The following is a 16,499-nucleotide window of genomic DNA, read 5'->3' as shown; positions in this document are numbered from 1 at the left end:
GTCTCCTTGAGGGTGATCCATTAAAGATAGACCAGGTCATCATTTGACTTACATTTTCTTGATTTGGACTGTTTGCTTTCTGCATGTTGTTTTCTTTTGTTTTTCTTTTTATTGTTTCAGTCCTTTTACTTGCTCTGTTCAGCCTGAATTAACTTCCTATTTCCACTTGCAGTCTGCTCTGACGGGGGAATCCCTTCCAGTGACAAAGGGCCCCGGAGATGGTGTATACTCTGGTTCTACTGTCAAACAAGGGGAGATCGAGGCAGTGGTCATTGCAACAGGTGTCCACACCTTCTTTGGCAAGGCTGCCCACCTAGTAGACTCCACCAACCAAGTGGGACATTTTCAGAAGGTGAGCACCAGAGAGACTATGCTCAAATCACTATCATCAGAAGCATTATATTGCTTTGAGATTTTAGGAATTGATTCATTTTGTTTATATGCTCAAACGTTTTTGAATGTATGCCTAATGAACTATAGGTACATGTAAGTATCGGAGTATGTCAGATTAACTGTGGCTTTCTTTCTTGAATTTTATCCTTTTCTGCATTTGATTTTGGAAATACTCTTTTGGTCTCTCACAAACAGTTTTTGTTTGTTTCTTGAAGGTCTTAACTGCTATTGGGAATTTCTGCATATGTTCTATTGCTGTGGGAATGGTCATTGAGATCATTGTAATGTACCCTATTCAACACCGTGATTATCGTCCAGGGATTGACAATTTACTTGTGCTTCTTATTGGAGGAATTCCAATTGCAATGCCAACAGTGTTGTCTGTTACAATGGCAATTGGTTCTCATCGTTTGTCCCAGCAGGTAAGAATTTCTTTATTATTTTGGTTGAAGCTTCTATCTTAGTTTGAAGTTTTCTGCTATTTATGTTTTCTCTTGTTAAACTTTCAGGGGGCCATCACTAAAAGAATGACAGCAATAGAAGAAATGGCTGGCATGGATGTGCTTTGCAGTGATAAAACTGGAACTTTGACATTGAACAAACTAACAGTTGACAAAAATCTTATTGAGGTCGAAAAATAGTCTATAGTTGGTATATAAATTTGAATTTACCTTTTGATCCTGCTTTAACTCTCTGTATTCCTAACTGTAGGTCTTTGTGAAAGGCATTGATGCAGATACTGTTGTATTAATGGCTGCCCAAGCCTCTCGATTGGAAAACCAAGATGCCATTGATGCTGCAATAGTTGGGATGCTGGCTGATCCCAAGGAGGTGTGATGTTTTTAATAACTCTTTTTGCGGTTTGGTCTGTTCCAAACAAAGTTGCATGATTATTCTCAGGAGTTGATGTTATGAAGTACCATAATTAGGCGCACCTTATATTGCGTTCAGTTTGCACTCTTATATATTTAAATTGTGTTTTCACTATGCATATATTCAAACAACAGGCAAGAGCTGGAATTCAGGAGGTTCATTTCTTACCATTCAATCCAACCGATAAGCGGACAGCTTTGACATACATCGACAATGAAGGTAAAATGCATCGAGTCAGCAAAGGTGCCCCTGAACAGGTACATCAAAGTCCTACCAACAGATTGTTGTTTCTGTTGCCAAGTAGTTGTCTTTATCAATTTTGTATTTGGTTTCCAGATATTAAATCTTGCATACAACAAATCTGAGATAGAGCGTAGAGTTCATTCTGTCATCGATAAGTTTGCAGAGCGTGGATTGCGATCACTTGCAGTGGCATACCAGGTGATGTATTTTTGAGTTAATCCCCAGCAGAATTGTATACTAAAGCCAGGTGGGTGGTGGAACTTGTTCTCACAAATGACTTTCTTGACGCAGGAAGTTCCTGAAGGAAGGAAGGAGAGTACTGGAGGTCCATGGAAATTTATAGGACTCATGCCCCTTTTTGATCCTCCTAGACATGACAGTGCTGAGACTATTAGAAGGGCACTGAATCTAGGCGTAAACGTTAAAATGATCACTGGTGAGCATGTTTCATTTGAGTATTTTTGTTGTATCTATTTTGTTAAACCACTTTCCATATGAGAGTTGAAATGAATCTGAACAAAATAATTTAATCACTGTTAAGTACAGGGTACTAATACAACTGCCAAACTCATCTTTGTATTATATCTTTCCTAACTGCTATGTTTTGATTTGCTTCCTCACTTCTATGCTTCTTGTCTTTTAAAGTTAACTGATAAGTGCTTACAATAGTTTTGAGTCCTTTCGACCATAGCAATTAATTGAGATGGTTACTCTTGAATGATCAAAGTTGATACCTTGATTAAAGTTTGCACATTGTATTGTTTGCCGTAGCTAATTTTCTTTTGAGAAGTCCAGGGGAAAAAAGTAGTTCGCTTAATTGGCACTGTAACTTCATGGTATTAAGTTTATGCTTAAGGAGTTTCCAAACTAGATCATGTCTATTTCTTAACGTCAGAAACATAGTTCCTTGTTAAGGTTTTACATACTGGACTTGTATTACTAGTTACTATATCTCTAAACGTGCAACTTCTGTTTTCTCATATTACCAACCTGTTTTACCCCGTGACAGGTGATCAGCTAGCAATAGCGAAGGAAACAGGGCGTCGTTTGGGAATGGGAACCAACATGTATCCTTCATCATCTTTGCTAGGACATGACAAAGATGAGTCCATTGCTGCTTTGCCTATTGATGAGTTAATTGAAAAGGCTGATGGCTTTGCTGGTGTTTTTCCTGGTACGATTAGTATTTCTTCTGTAGCTACCACTGCAATCCTTTATATGGATATATTATTGACATTAACCTGAGGAAAGATTCATAGTCTGCATATCTGGCTTTGGAAGTGGTTGTGATGTTTGTCTGTCAATCAGTTGCATAGATCACCTTTATCAGCAGTTTATTATTATTATTTTTTTACTACTTTATTATTATTATGCTTGATTTATAAGATATTTTAGCAATTTACTTTATGATTTTCAGAGCACAAGTATGAAATTGTCAAGCGTTTGCAAGCTCGGAAACATATATGTGGGATGACTGGTGATGGGGTGAACGATGCCCCTGCTCTTAAGAAGGCTGATATTGGAATAGCTGTTGCAGATGCAACTGATGCTGCTCGAGGTGCATCTGACATTGTCCTGACTGAACCCGGTCTAAGCGTTATCATCAGTGCTGTGCTAACTAGCCGAGCAATCTTTCAAAGAATGAAAAATTACACGGTAAGTCTTCACAGCCCACCTTCCTTCATGGCATGGCTATACTTTTCTTGTATGGGGGTGACAGTGCGCGAACAGAATAACTGAACTCCACGAATGATGGTCCCCCTGCTTTTTTTAGTTGCTTGCTATGCTAACTACTTCCTCTACATGTGCAGATATATGCTGTTTCCATCACAATACGTATTGTGGTAAGCCTGCAAGAGAGTTGTTCATTCTAAATGTCATGCATAACTTTTGTCAAGTTAATTACTGGGACATGATCATGGTATATTCTGTGTTGAACAACTTCTCCATTTTCTTTTCTTGCTGATTATTTAATGTTCCATTTTTACAGCTTGGTTTTATGTTGCTTGCACTCATATGGAAGTTTGACTTCCCGCCATTTATGGTTCTGATTATTGCCATACTAAATGACGGTACGTAGTTGTGCCTGGTTCTGATAGCTAAATATATATTTGTGCTTTTTTCTTGTCTCAGTGACTTTTGCCATCTTGTGCTTAAAGAAAAACACAGGCCTTGTGATAGGCTCTTGTGATGATTAGTGGAAAATTTGAGACACTGGCTCATGGCTTTGCAGGTACCATCATGACAATATCAAAGGATAGGGTGAAACCATCTCCTTTACCAGACAGCTGGAAGCTTTCTGAGATTTTCACAACAGGAATTGTCCTTGGTGGCTACTTAGCAATGATGACAGTCATTTTCTTCTGGGCTGCGTATGATACCGACTTCTTCCCTGTAAGTATTTCTTATTCAATATTAGCTATACATAGGACCATACCTACTCTGCTTAGGGAAGTGGTTATTTTTGGAAAGGTTGTTCATGGTAATGCAAACTTATATATTTTAATACTTCATATTTCATGTTTCCACGATGGGAACTGCATATGGTAGACATTTTTATCTGTATGCATTAGTTTGGACCCTTGATATTAAGTTTGTGTTTGATGCTGTATCATAACTTGTGAATGTGCATTTTCCACATTTATGGCAAGTATGCTTGTAACTTTTACTTTGGTACACGATCAAGAACTCTAGTGACTGTGTTTTGTTGCACTGATATCTTGCAGAGGATATTTGGAGTTGAGTCTCTTGAGAAAACTGTTAACCCTGACTTCAGAAAGCTTGCCTCCGCAATATATTTGCAAGTGAGTATAATCAGCCAGGCTCTCATATTTGTGACAAGGTCGAGAAGTTGGTCTTTTGTTGAGCGTCCAGGGCTTCTTCTTGTGGGGGCTTTCCTCATTGCGCAGCTTGTAAGCAAACTATACTCTGCTTTTGTTCTTATTGGAAAGCTACCAACTATCCTATACTTATGTCAACACTTATGTTTGATTGCAGATTGCTACCCTGATTTCGGTGTACGCAAACTGGAGCTTTGCTGCAATAGAAGGGATAGGCTGGGGTTGGGCTGGAGTTATTTGGCTCTACAATATCATATTCTACTTCCCACTTGATTTAATCAAATTCTTCATCAGATACGCATTGAGTGGAAGGGCTTGGGATCTTGTTATTGAGCAGAGGGTATAAAAACTACCAGTTCATTTCCACTATGCATATTTATGAAGCTTTCGTTTAATCCTTCTTGTGATGTCCACTTGGCAGATTGCCTTCACAAGGAAAAAGGATTTTGGTAAGGAAGACCGGGAACTTAAATGGGCACAAGCGCAAAGGACACTCCACGGGCTTCATCCACCTCAGACACAGTTTGGTGAACGTAATAATTACAATGAACTTAATCAGATAGCTGAAGAGGCTAAACGACGAGCTGAGATGGCAAGGTATAAACAAATCCCAATTCGATTATCAAACTTTCATCATTTCTAGACAACATCGTATACAATTTTCAGCCCATACAAATTGTCATGTTCTTAAAGCTGTTTATCCTTGCTGCAGGCTCAGAGAGTTGCATACATTGAAAGGCCATGTTGAATCTGTTATAAAGATGAAGAATCTTGACATAGACACAATTCAGCAATCATACACGGTCTAAGAGCTCTGAGTGCTTTTAAGATATAATCTAGGCTTCATTGGTTGTGCTCCCTTTCCGTCGAGCTCTGAGATACCAGTCCGTCTCCTCCACCGTTTTTTGTCTTTTCTTTTAAAGGGGTTGGGGGTCGACAAAAGCACAAGTTAGGGAATGGAAGGGGGCTGCGTAGCTCCTACGGACAATGCCTACATGTATACCACAAAATATTTTTGTTTTATAGGTAATATAAGATAGAATATGTTATTTTGGGAATGCGTGACATGCACGGGGATGTAGCTCAGATGGTAGAGCGCTCGCTTAGCATGCGAGAGGTACGGGGATCGATACCCCGCATCTCCACATCTTTGGGTGATTTTTGTATTTTGGAGTTTCTTATCCAAAAATCTTGAGCATGGGTTTGGCCGTCTCTGGTTATCTGGTCCTCATCCTCCAAGATTTAATCACACAACTTAGAAAAGCACAGATTCCGTGAGTGATTTACCACGCGAATGCAGCCTTCTTATACACACAGAAAACGGGGCTGGAGGATAATAAATGACTTGCTGGCATTAATCATTATTATTATGTTTATGCCTCCAATGTGGGGTTATAGCTTCATGAGTAATGGTGAGTGAGCAAGATTTTCCTTGTTCATAAAGAAGCAAATTTTAAATGAGCGGGATCTGCACTACAAATATTCAAATATGACCTTTACACTCCCGGATCCAGTCACATATCAATTGTTAAGTTTCTCCTACATAAAAGATCAGATGCATTTGAGAATGGTGGATTGGTTCTCGCCATTAGGATTTCCTCATCCAGACCACAACCACTGCCAAAGATAAATGGCCACTCTAAAATGTTGTCTTCATAAAGAAAGTAAATAGATCTACTCGTAATCAAGTCTGAGTTCAAAGGGCCCTAATATTGAAGCAATCGTGCCGACGAATCAATAAATGTAACAGCAACATCAGCCAAATGAATATGAAAGCCCCCGAAAAACTAGACATTCTTTTCCATTTTTATTAAGAATAAAATGGACATGGAGCAATACAAGCGCGGTCACATTTCAATTACTGATAATGGTTTACCAACCAACAGTAACCATGACCACAACATGCTTCTGAGATCAGGAGGAGATTTAAAAAGGACAAGTGTCATTTCAATAAAGCATCAAACAGTAATACAATAACAAGTAGGCAGCCTTCAGATATTAGTATGTACTAGAGATTTCACAGTTTGATTGGTTTAACACAACTACTGGAAATATACAAAAACAGAGTCTCTCTATAACCTTGTCTACTAGCAGTCAGAAGAAAAGGCACGTACTCATGCATAAATAATCATCTCTACCTGTTGCTTGATGATTATTATTTGAAGAAATCCTTAACGAAATCAGATCAAGTATCCCACAGCTTCCACTTATTCCCCTCTCCTTTTAATGAAACAAGGCTCTCTTTATCAATAGTCCTCAACTTCTGGGTGTAGACATTGTACAAAGTCAAGAGTGAAGTTCCTGTTTCTAATAATACCTCACTGTTCTTCCAGAAACCAAGTCGCCATTTGATGTCCTGGAAAGGGCCAACTGTTCATATTTTAGTCCAGCAAACTTCCTTTTTCATCACCCATACATCTACACATTTATCAATCTTATCTAAATCACATGATAACAAGGCTGTCGAACCGTCATACAAAGCAAGATCCCCTTCTTTAGATTTAATACAATCTGGCACCTGTATTTCTTGAAACTTCTCACTGCTCATGTCAAATGCAAGGATAGCAACATCAGTATCATTAAACTCTGTGAGCCAATAGTAGACTCCGTTCAAGTATGTATTATACAGAGATCTATATGCACAGCGACTTGAATTAACCAAATCCACATCCTCAAAATGTCTCCAGGAATCACTACCCGAGTTGTAAACTGAAACAAGAGAAGGGTAGGGTGGGACATCCATTTCTTCGTTCCAAAAGTATTGAATTGAAAATACTAAGAATACGCCATTTAAGGGTCCCATAAGAGCTGCAACTGTAACAGGCATCTGTAGATGATCAGGCTCTTGGTGCCTAGAAAAGATTTCATCAACATACAAGGCGAAATACATATCGTTCCTCATCAGGTCTGTAATGCCGAATAAGTAGGTGTTCTTGATTGCTCTCCTGGCTAAAATGCTGATTTACAAAACTCGCGCTTCCGATGAGGGCGTACCAGTGCTTGCAAACACATTTCAACTGCAACAGGGTCTTCACAGGCAACCTCAATAGAATCTCCAGTATCACATCTTCCGGCAAATCACCGTTCTTGAGGCTTTCCATATAGCCCGAGAAGTTATGAGTTTCGTTATACTAAAAATTAATTAAAAAGGAAAAAAAACTCTGTTGGGATGACAGAAAGTATGGAAACGAACCACAGGACAAAGTTGTTTCTTATACAAAGTAAAGGTAACGCAAGGGAGCAACATAGCACTCACCACTAACAATATTGGTTCATTTTTTTTCCTTGGAAACCCTTAATACATATCACGATTTAAAACTCCAGGCATATAACTCATAAATTACTAGTGTATCAGACCAGATTTTTCATCTTAATGCGTTACAAACATACACGCGCACGCGCAAAAAAACACACAAATCAAATGTCGTTTTTAATCCACGTAAATTACATCTGCGGACTAAAAACCACATCAAATTATTTTTCTCTTTTCAAAACGATTCAGGAAACAAATAAAAAGAATAAAACGCATAAACCCAAGAAAAACCATTTCTAGAGAGAGAACATAAAACAATAACTCCAAATTCCAACCTAAATCCCACGATTACCAAAAAAAGAAAAAAAGAAAGAAAGAAAGAAAGAAATAGCAGTAAATCAAAAAATTGAAGAGTCGCATTATAGAATTTTATTGATTCAGATTTTTTCTTCGTCCCAAGTTTATGTCTATGTTCATTTTGTCTATATTATCTTGCTTTTTATTCTTTTTTGATAATTCACTGTGCTGGTATAAGACAACATTCAACATTCAGTAACCAAGCAAAAGTTGGTCCCCATTGGCACCATCTAAGACTAACTAGTGATTTCGTTGCTATCTTCATGCAAAGAAGGGATTCTTGGAGACAGGCAATCAGAGTAAGAAATTATTGGTACCAAGCAACCAACAAAACCTTCATTTTCTGAAAGAATATATTAAGTTAGAGTAACAAGAGTTTGATTTACAATGGTAGTACAGAACAAATGAAAATTTGGAGCCAATTGGACATGTGATGTAGAGATTCTGTAGTTCATGGCGTCCTTTTGATGCAGGGCTCCGTGTGCTTTTGCTTCAAAAATATGTAATCTTGTGCGTGAAAAATCACCAAGTACTTGTCAGGATACCTTCCTAGAAAGATTCTTGAGTCCACATCCAACACATTTAAGAATGACAGTCTCTGTTGATGGATCTGGCTTTATCACAAACTTAACGCCAAGAAAATCTCTGATGTGTCTAAGGACTTCTATTGCATAAGGTGCAAGCTTCCCAACACAAACTTTTGAAACATCCTGAGGACACAATGCACAGAGAAGGAACAATAAACCCTGCAACACACAAAATCCATATCAGAGAAACATTAAAGAATATGTAATATTGCAAATATTATCTGGGGTTGGACGATCTTGTACGCAATATTGAAAATATCATCCGGAGTTGCGCAATTTTGTCGTATTAGACAAATCTGGTAACATGAATATCAGAACTCCAGATTATGATTGATTCTCATTAATTTTAAATACCCACACCAAAAGTATCTTCTAAAAGTCATAAAGAAATAAGGGAGGCTTAAGTCTTACGAGTTATCAAGCTAAATAAATTGATAATCCAATAGTCATCAGAGCTATCCAACTTATTGCGGCCAGAGGGGAAGTCTTGTAAAACAAACCTGATGAGTTGAATCCACCACGCCTCCTTGTTCAATCTCATCCAGCAGGGCTGATGCAATTTCTTCACCCACATCTCCTGGAGGGCTCAATTCTTTCTTCTCGTCCTCAAGTTCACCCTCATCCTCCCCTCGAGCATAAGAAACCGCCGTATCAGCAGAGATGACACAACCTGATGTGGTCTCGGCGTAAAGTGAAATTCCATAGCCGGGTGACCTGCAGATGAAGCCAAACTCAAAATGGATAAGTTGCGATCAGCATTGTAGTAAAGAGCTCACAAAATCTTCTTTATTGACATTTCAAATGATGTTGGTAATAAGCATACTTTCCAGCTTGCTCTCCAGCTTTATGGTCGGTAAATATGTGAACATCCGGTAGAGATCGATTAAAAATACCACGAGCCGCATGTATCATGGTATTCTCAAACTGAGCAGACACTCTAGTTGAGAAGGTGATTCCTCTAATCCTCTTCACCATGCCTTCATCTATCCAGGTAATTGCCTGTCCAACATAAAAAATAAAAAATGAAAAGAAAAGATACATTGACAATTTATCCTCTACCATGTGTGTGAGAGAGACAAAAATGAAGAAGGGGAAGAGAAGATAAACAACAAAAATAAAGCATGGAATCATTACTTTTAAACTATCTACGATTGGGACTGAAAGCATAACTTGTCCACCACCATGTGGAGGCACGCCCCGGCTCTCTATTTTGAGGTCCAGTCCTTCTGAAGGTACTCCAAACTGCTTCAAAATGGGTAAGGTAGTAGATCGAAATGTATCAACAGATGGGTCCTTTGAATCATTTGTAATACCTAATAGGCAGGCAATCCTTAATTAGGCATCACTCAGATAGAATTAAGAACATCACGGGTTCAATAAGTAGGAGTGACTCAGTTGTCACAAAAGCATCACCTCCAGCTTTAAGCAACTTTTAAAACTCAGGTGAACTACAAAACTGAATTAACCAAACTAAACTACATTCTGTTTCAATGTCTTTAGTTGGTCAGTTCTCACCTTGCAAATATTGGTCTCCATCCAAGAGTATGTTATTAAAGTCTTACTGGAAAACTTCAAATAATTCATCCCCTGACATACTTAGTTTCATCTAAGGCAAACACCATTAGTTTCTTGACAAATTAATACTTCTTACTCATTAGCTCAAGTTCTCAACTTTTTAATTCCGAAAATGATGATGAAAACAATGACAACTAAATTACATGCATCCACTAACAAACACAAAAATAGGGAACAAAAGAAAACACCTTTGAGCCTGATACTCAGGGGCTTCTTCCCAAACAAACCTAATACAACCAATGGCTCCAAGAAATAACCAATGGACCGGCTGGTTCCGCAATCATGAACTAAATGCCTACCACTCATCACAATCCCCGGCTTGTACTTCAGTTTTGTGCCTGCGCACAACCCAAAAAAAAAAAAAACACATTCAATGAATACCTAAAACGAAGTCGATTAAGCATATAGGCCTTTGCTTCATCCTTTACCAGTTTCATTAATTTCGACAACGCAGTCATCGGAAACTTTTTCGAGGAGGCGCAGGAGTGAGACCTCATGCGGGCGGAGGCCAGGCCACGTTGCGTCTGCACGTATGTCGTCGATAAGGATGGGTGTAGAGGATAGAGTGGACAGGAGGAGCCGTAGCCTCAAGTTCTGGCTTCCTTTCAGCCTCATATACGAAAACTTCCCCATTCTTGACCCACTAATTCCATTCCGGGTCTTCAGCAGCTTCGAGCTTCTTCTTGGACTCAGCTCTCGCCTCCTCTTTCTTCCTAGGATTTTCTCACTCTTAATGCTCATTGAAAAAGACTGGAAGGTAAACTATCTCAAGAGGTTTTCTACAATTCTGCCGGTTCTAGGGCTGGTGGGGTACTTGATTCCCGAGGAAAGGTGGTGCTCCGGCGATTTGGAGCTTGGCGCCGACGCAGAGGAAAGAAGACGAAGGGGCAGAGCGTTTGGGCTTTAAACCTTGGTATGTATACTTAATATTTATCTATTTATATTTATATTTTATTTATGTGAATTTTTTATCTTAGGCTTTTAATATGTAATATGTAATATGTAATATACATATAATAAATATGATATAAAAGAGACATAATTTTGACATTAATTTTTATCAAAAAAAAATATAATATTAAATATATATTATTTATATATAAATAAAAAAGACATGATTTGACGACATCAAATATATAATACCTATTTTAAATTATTTCTAAAATTAAATTCAAACATACTCACTGTCTCCAACATATATATTTATCTATATTTTTATCTTTTCATCTCCACAAGACACTCAAAAAATGGATCTAAATAATATGCAAGGTTTCATCAATAAATTCACAATCATTACGAGTTCGTCAGATATGTACATATTTATCTCATTTTATGTGACTTATTATAATTCATTTAATATTTTTCATTATATTATCATATTAATTAAAATAAATATTATTTAATTCATCAAAATATTACTATGATCATATGTATAATTACTGATTTAAAAAAATAAGAAAAAATAGACAATAAAAAATAATTTTTTCTATATTATTAAACAAATAATTTCTTTATTTTCATAATTCTCTTTGCCCCCGGAATGGGGTAAGAGAAGAGTTATTTAATTTTATATTAATTAAAAAAATTATATTAATATAATTATTTTAAATATGTTAATAATAATATGACGAGTCGTGATTTAAAATCACGATTCGTCATTAAAAACTATTTTTTTAAGGCAGAAAAGCGCAAGTCGCGATTTACAACCCCGACTTGATATTTTTTCCTTTTTTTTGTTTAAATAATTTTGTATAATCTAATTATATATAATTAATTTTTAACAATATATTAAAATCTAAAAAATTATAAAATTAACATTGTATTAATTTAAAAAATTACAATTAAGTGTACCAATGTAATAATGTATATTTTTGTACAATTATAAAAAATACAAGAAGTATACAATTATTCATGGCAACCCGATATCGACACATCTGATTGTGTTGAAAAATTACTTTGTTGGGCTTGTTGACGTGCACGAAGAGATGCGAATAGTAGGATCGTGGACCAACTCAAATCCCGGTACATCCCAATAATCTTTGGAATGCACAGGTTCAAATGACTCAGAATATGTATTCTTATAAGCCATTATATCGTAATAATCCTTCACCATTGATGCAACATTAATCATGTATGCAGCGCATACCTTTTGAGCATGACTGCAAGGAATACCAAATTGAGTCTACTTGCAGCAAGAATATTCTCGGTTCGTAATTTTGATAATATGGGTGTTAACTCCATGTCCACTATGACGTCTTGTAACAACCGAGGCGAACTGTTGGAACTGATGGTATTTGGTGATGGTATGCCCAACAGAATTTTGGATGCCAACGTGTGAACATCTTATGTGACGTCCACAGTTGATTGTTGGCCAATATTATAAAATTTCTCGCTAACCTCTCACGGAAATAATGGACACTTTGCTGAAATATCATCTCAGCCATTGCCGTCAACGGTAGGCGGCGAGCGCCTTTCAATAATCCATTTATGCATTCTGATATATTTGTCGTCAGAATTCCGCATAGCCATCCACCATCATGAGATGCTGTCCATTTTTCCTTGTCGATCCTATCTAACCACTGAAATGCCTCTAGTTTCTGGCTCTTTATCTCCTCCATAATGCGATTGAATTTTCTAATCTGATATTCAGAGCCAGCTTTCCAACAAAGATCCTTCAACACAACATTTTTGTATTTACTGTTGAAATTGGAACACACATGCCGCAAGCAATACCGGTGCATGCAGTTAGGTGGCACGAAATTCGGACATTCACGTACACCTCTGGTGATACCAGCATGGAGGTCAGAAAGAAGACAGATACCCCGTCGCCCCCATATAATGTATCTCCTCAATTGTCTAAGAAACCACTTCCAAGATAAATGTGATTCTTCATCGACAATTGCAAAATCGAGAGGGAGTACCTATTGATTTCCATCCATGGACCATGGCCGCAGCAACCAACATCTTGTGCTTGTACTTTGTGTATAGATGGATCCCATCTACACTGATAAGTGTGCGTCAATACACGGCTTGAACGCCCAGAAGACGTATCCTATCATATATGCACCGGTTGATCAACAATCGTTCCTGGATTATATTTTTGGAGAGCTCCCAAGTATTTTGGTAGCTTTTGAACTGAGCTCTCCCATGTGTTGTAACCTATCTCACGTGCCATCTTCAAACTGTACCATACCCTGTATGGTCTTTCACAGTTTGGATGACACTTTTATTCTGCACAACGGGTTGCATTTTACCTGTCCTAAAAGTAAAGAAGCAACATAAACCCTATCTAAATTACCATGTTCGAGGGACATTTGATTCAATATACATGTATGATCCCCTTCATATTTTGTTATTGTCCACCTTCCAAATTTTTGTTTTAAAATCCCTCGCAGCTCCCATCTACACCACATACAGTAAAACCTCTATAAATTAATAATCTTGGGACCATGAAATTTTATTAATTTAGAGAGATATTAATTTATCAATAAATTAATATTTTATTAATTAAAAGAGAGACTTTTTAAATTCAGCAAATTTAGTACATATGTATTGAAAATAAATAAATTCATATATGTTTCATTGATTATATTCAAGCAACAATTAACTATTATATTCATAGACACATGTATCAATTCATTGGAATTACTTAAATATACATATTTACATCAATTCGTTGCACTTAAATAACTATTATAACCAATTAAATATATTCATGCATTATGAATGAAACATATACTACATAAATCTCAATATGATAATAAAATAATTCATAACACCCAACCATATCTTCTCATCTAAAAGGCATCGCAAAATCATCCATGAATGATCAAATGCGTAAAGCATTACAGATTTCATATTTTAGTAAATTATCATAATATTTATAATTGTAATATTTATGAATTATTAATTTAAAGTTTTAATGGGACCTAATATTTATAAAGGAATTTTTTGAAAAATTATTATTTTATTATCTTATCGAATTTGATGATTTTTTACAAAGGCCCAAGTCGGGACCGGAGGATTTTATTATTTTACAGAGTTTATTAATTTATAGAGTATTAATTTATAGAGGTTTTACTGTATCTGAAAAAAATAAATATGAGTCAGTCGAATAATTTTGTATGCTTATACAATACTTTCCACTTGGCCTTCGAACTCTCAGCTACCCAATACTCGCGTCGTACATATCGTATCGAGCGATCTTTCACTGCCTCTATTAAAGCTTCTTTATTTTTGAAAAGCATTCCCACATCAAGTCTGCCTTCGTTTTTGTCATAAAATTTTGCATATTTCAAGTTCGGTACATCAATGGAATCCACTGGTACCTCCGGGAATGTTTGTTCGAAAAATGCTATAGAGCGGTAAAATGTTTGTTGAGTAGTTCGATGTGGTATAGCTGGTTGAGAGGATGTTGACATACCTTTTGCAAAATTTTCAGCTACAACATTTATGTCAACATCTTGTAGTCCATCCTCCGGTGGAATTGGATAATCCACTTCATCCGGTTCAGAAGCAGCATCTGAATCATTAGCCAAAGTATCCGCAAAAGGGTCTTCTGGCTCGGCATCATCTTGTGCAAAATTTTCGACAGGTTCTTCTGCCTCAACATCATTTGGGATAAAATGGGAGGTGGATGGAGTATGTGAGTGAGTGAGTTCTGTGTAATTGAGTTCAATATTATCGAGCCCTTGCATAACAGACACCACATTTGGAGTATAACACTCTATATCATAGTTCAATGTGCTTGCACCAAAATCGGTGTTACAAGTACCTGCACCAAAATTAGTGTTATACGTACCTGTGAAATTTTCGTAGTTGGAAGATGAAGGGAATCCTTAGCTTGATAACAACGTCTGTATTCCCCCCACTGTTGACTCATCTGTGAGTTGTCATCCCCCCACTATTAAGTCATATTTTGGTCGAAACCTCTCCAATCTCGACCAATTTGTGGATTATCATCGTGGTGGATTTGTACAATTTCAACATAAATTTCCATGACAAGATCGTAATTATTGCCACATAAACCAGCAATTATTAATTCATTATGTGAATTGTAAGATTAGAAACTGCTTCAAATTGGTAATGGTAGGAGTTGTAATGTAAAAACAATGTGGTGCAGGGTGATGAGATGGTGGAGGAGTTGAATCGAATGAAGTCGGAGAACAAGAAGTTGAGTGATGTGCTGACAATCGTGACCAGAAATTACAATGATTTGATGCAAACAAGGAAGAGGAAGGCTGTCGATCCTGGATACTATAATCATTCGTGTCGTTATTACAGTTGTTGTGATGAAACCTCAGCTGGAACTCTGCCAAAAATGATCAAATCAAATGTTTCAAGAGTTTATGTACGCATTGATCCATCCGACACTAGCCTAGTAAGTTTTGTATTAATCAACTTTATTTTTTCTTTTCTTCATGGGACAATGTATGATGAAATACACTAGTTAATATAAAATTCAAAAATTGATTCATTACGTTAACAAAGTCATATTAAAGCAAAAGTCGATAGACAATAAATTAGAAACTATTATAAAAATAAATAAATAAACAGTGATGCATATGGGATGTTTGTAAGTGTATAAAATAAGCATTTAACAGCTTATTGTTGTGAATAAGAGTATTTTTTATTTACGGCTTCTGTTTTGAACTGTATAAATTAAATTAATTTGTATGCTTTTATAGGTGGTGAAGGACGGATACGGATGGAGAAAGTATGGACAAAAGGTGACGAGAGATAATCCGTCTCCAAGAGCTTATTATAAGTGCTCCTTCACCCCCAGCTTGCCCTGTCAAGAGAAGGTCTGTCTCCCTCTCCCTCAGACCTACACTACCCTTAATGCATTTTTACGTCCGACCCTTAATGCAAATTATTGTATATATATGCTTCTAGGTGCAAAGAAGTCTCAACGATCCGTCACTAGTAGTAGCCACATATGAAGGACACCACCACCACCACCACCCGTCTCAAGCAAATGTTTCAGCCGTATCACCACCAGGAGGAGCAACCGGGACTTCAACAACCGCTGCCAGGATTACAGGTGAACGCAGAGGCTCTACAGAGAGTCTTGATTTCTTGGATCCCTTAATCTGCAGCAAAATTCAGAAGGCTATAGCAGCGACTGAGAGCAGTGAAATGCAGCAGTTTTTGGTAGAAAAAATGGCTTCTTCATTGACAAGGAATCCGGCCTTCATGGCTGCACTGGCTACGGCCATAACAGGCGGAATACTAGATGAGGTTATATCAGAGGAAAATAAGGATGTTGTGTCGAATTCAAGGGGGTTTTCTGTGTAGATTAATGCATAAAAAACATTCAACTTTATTTGTGTATTTCATATTCTATATTTAATATATATACACATACACACCATGTAT

The 16,499-nt window shown here is 37.0% G+C and overlaps 4 protein-coding genes and 1 non-coding gene across 6 annotated transcripts in view; 3 read left to right on the top strand and 2 right to left on the bottom strand.

Annotated features, from left to right (window-relative positions):
• Positions 1–5,559, top strand: part of LOC105165589 (plasma membrane ATPase 2-like) — a 7,112-nt gene extending 1,553 nt beyond the window's left edge. Inside the window, exons 1-17 of one of the 2 annotated variants that reach the window (XM_020692498.1) lie at positions 7–35; positions 173–352; positions 609–815; positions 903–1,022; positions 1,105–1,224; positions 1,401–1,523; positions 1,603–1,707; positions 1,801–1,945; positions 2,519–2,683; positions 2,927–3,165; positions 3,321–3,353; positions 3,500–3,581; positions 3,743–3,903; positions 4,236–4,421; positions 4,507–4,689; positions 4,771–4,946; positions 5,062–5,559. In XM_020692498.1, the coding sequence (XP_020548157.1) occupies positions 657–815; positions 903–1,022; positions 1,105–1,224; positions 1,401–1,523; positions 1,603–1,707; positions 1,801–1,945; positions 2,519–2,683; positions 2,927–3,165; positions 3,321–3,353; positions 3,500–3,581; positions 3,743–3,903; positions 4,236–4,421; positions 4,507–4,689; positions 4,771–4,946; positions 5,062–5,158 (2,094 nt within the window). In that variant the 5' untranslated portion in view covers positions 7–35; positions 173–352; positions 609–656 and the 3' untranslated portion in view covers positions 5,159–5,559. Of the gene's footprint in view, positions 1–6; positions 36–172; positions 353–608; positions 816–902; positions 1,023–1,104; positions 1,225–1,400; positions 1,524–1,602; positions 1,708–1,800; positions 1,946–2,518; positions 2,684–2,926; positions 3,166–3,320; positions 3,354–3,499; positions 3,582–3,742; positions 3,904–4,235; positions 4,422–4,506; positions 4,690–4,770; positions 4,947–5,061 lie in introns of those variants that run through there. The other variant, XM_020692499.1, reaches the window with a different exon arrangement.
• Positions 5,422–5,494, top strand: TRNAA-AGC. Its single transcript has one exon. It is a non-coding gene; the product is annotated as a tRNA-Ala (tRNA).
• On the bottom strand, positions 6,724–7,450 carry LOC105156052 (probable F-box protein At1g14315). The gene is made up of 2 exons (XM_011072087.1): positions 7,344–7,450; positions 6,724–7,201 (listed from the first exon to the last, which is right to left on the bottom strand). The coding sequence occupies exons 1-2, from the start codon at positions 7,448–7,450 to the stop codon at positions 6,724–6,726; spliced, it is 585 nt and encodes a 194-aa protein (XP_011070389.1).
• Positions 8,267–11,021, bottom strand: LOC105165440 (probable RNA 3'-terminal phosphate cyclase-like protein). Its single transcript, XM_011084492.2, has 6 exons — positions 10,550–11,021; positions 10,310–10,459; positions 9,681–9,859; positions 9,370–9,545; positions 9,047–9,260; positions 8,267–8,705 (listed from the first exon to the last, which is right to left on the bottom strand). The coding sequence occupies exons 1-6, from the start codon at positions 10,860–10,862 to the stop codon at positions 8,496–8,498; spliced, it is 1,242 nt and encodes a 413-aa protein (XP_011082794.1). The 5' UTR covers positions 10,863–11,021; the 3' UTR covers positions 8,267–8,495.
• Positions 14,947–16,468, top strand: LOC105156042 (probable WRKY transcription factor 40). The gene is made up of 4 exons (XM_011072075.2): positions 14,947–14,979; positions 15,244–15,501; positions 15,809–15,925; positions 16,017–16,468. Exons 1-4 carry the CDS (start codon positions 14,947–14,949, stop codon positions 16,416–16,418), a joined length of 810 nt encoding a protein of 269 aa, XP_011070377.2. The 3' UTR covers positions 16,419–16,468.

Source organism: Sesamum indicum, linkage group LG1 (assembly GCF_000512975.1).
Source record: "Sesamum indicum cultivar Zhongzhi No. 13 linkage group LG1, S_indicum_v1.0, whole genome shotgun sequence".
In the NCBI taxonomy this organism is placed as follows: domain Eukaryota; kingdom Viridiplantae; phylum Streptophyta; class Magnoliopsida; order Lamiales; family Pedaliaceae; genus Sesamum; species Sesamum indicum.
This window is presented reverse-complemented; position numbering and strand designations above follow the sequence as displayed.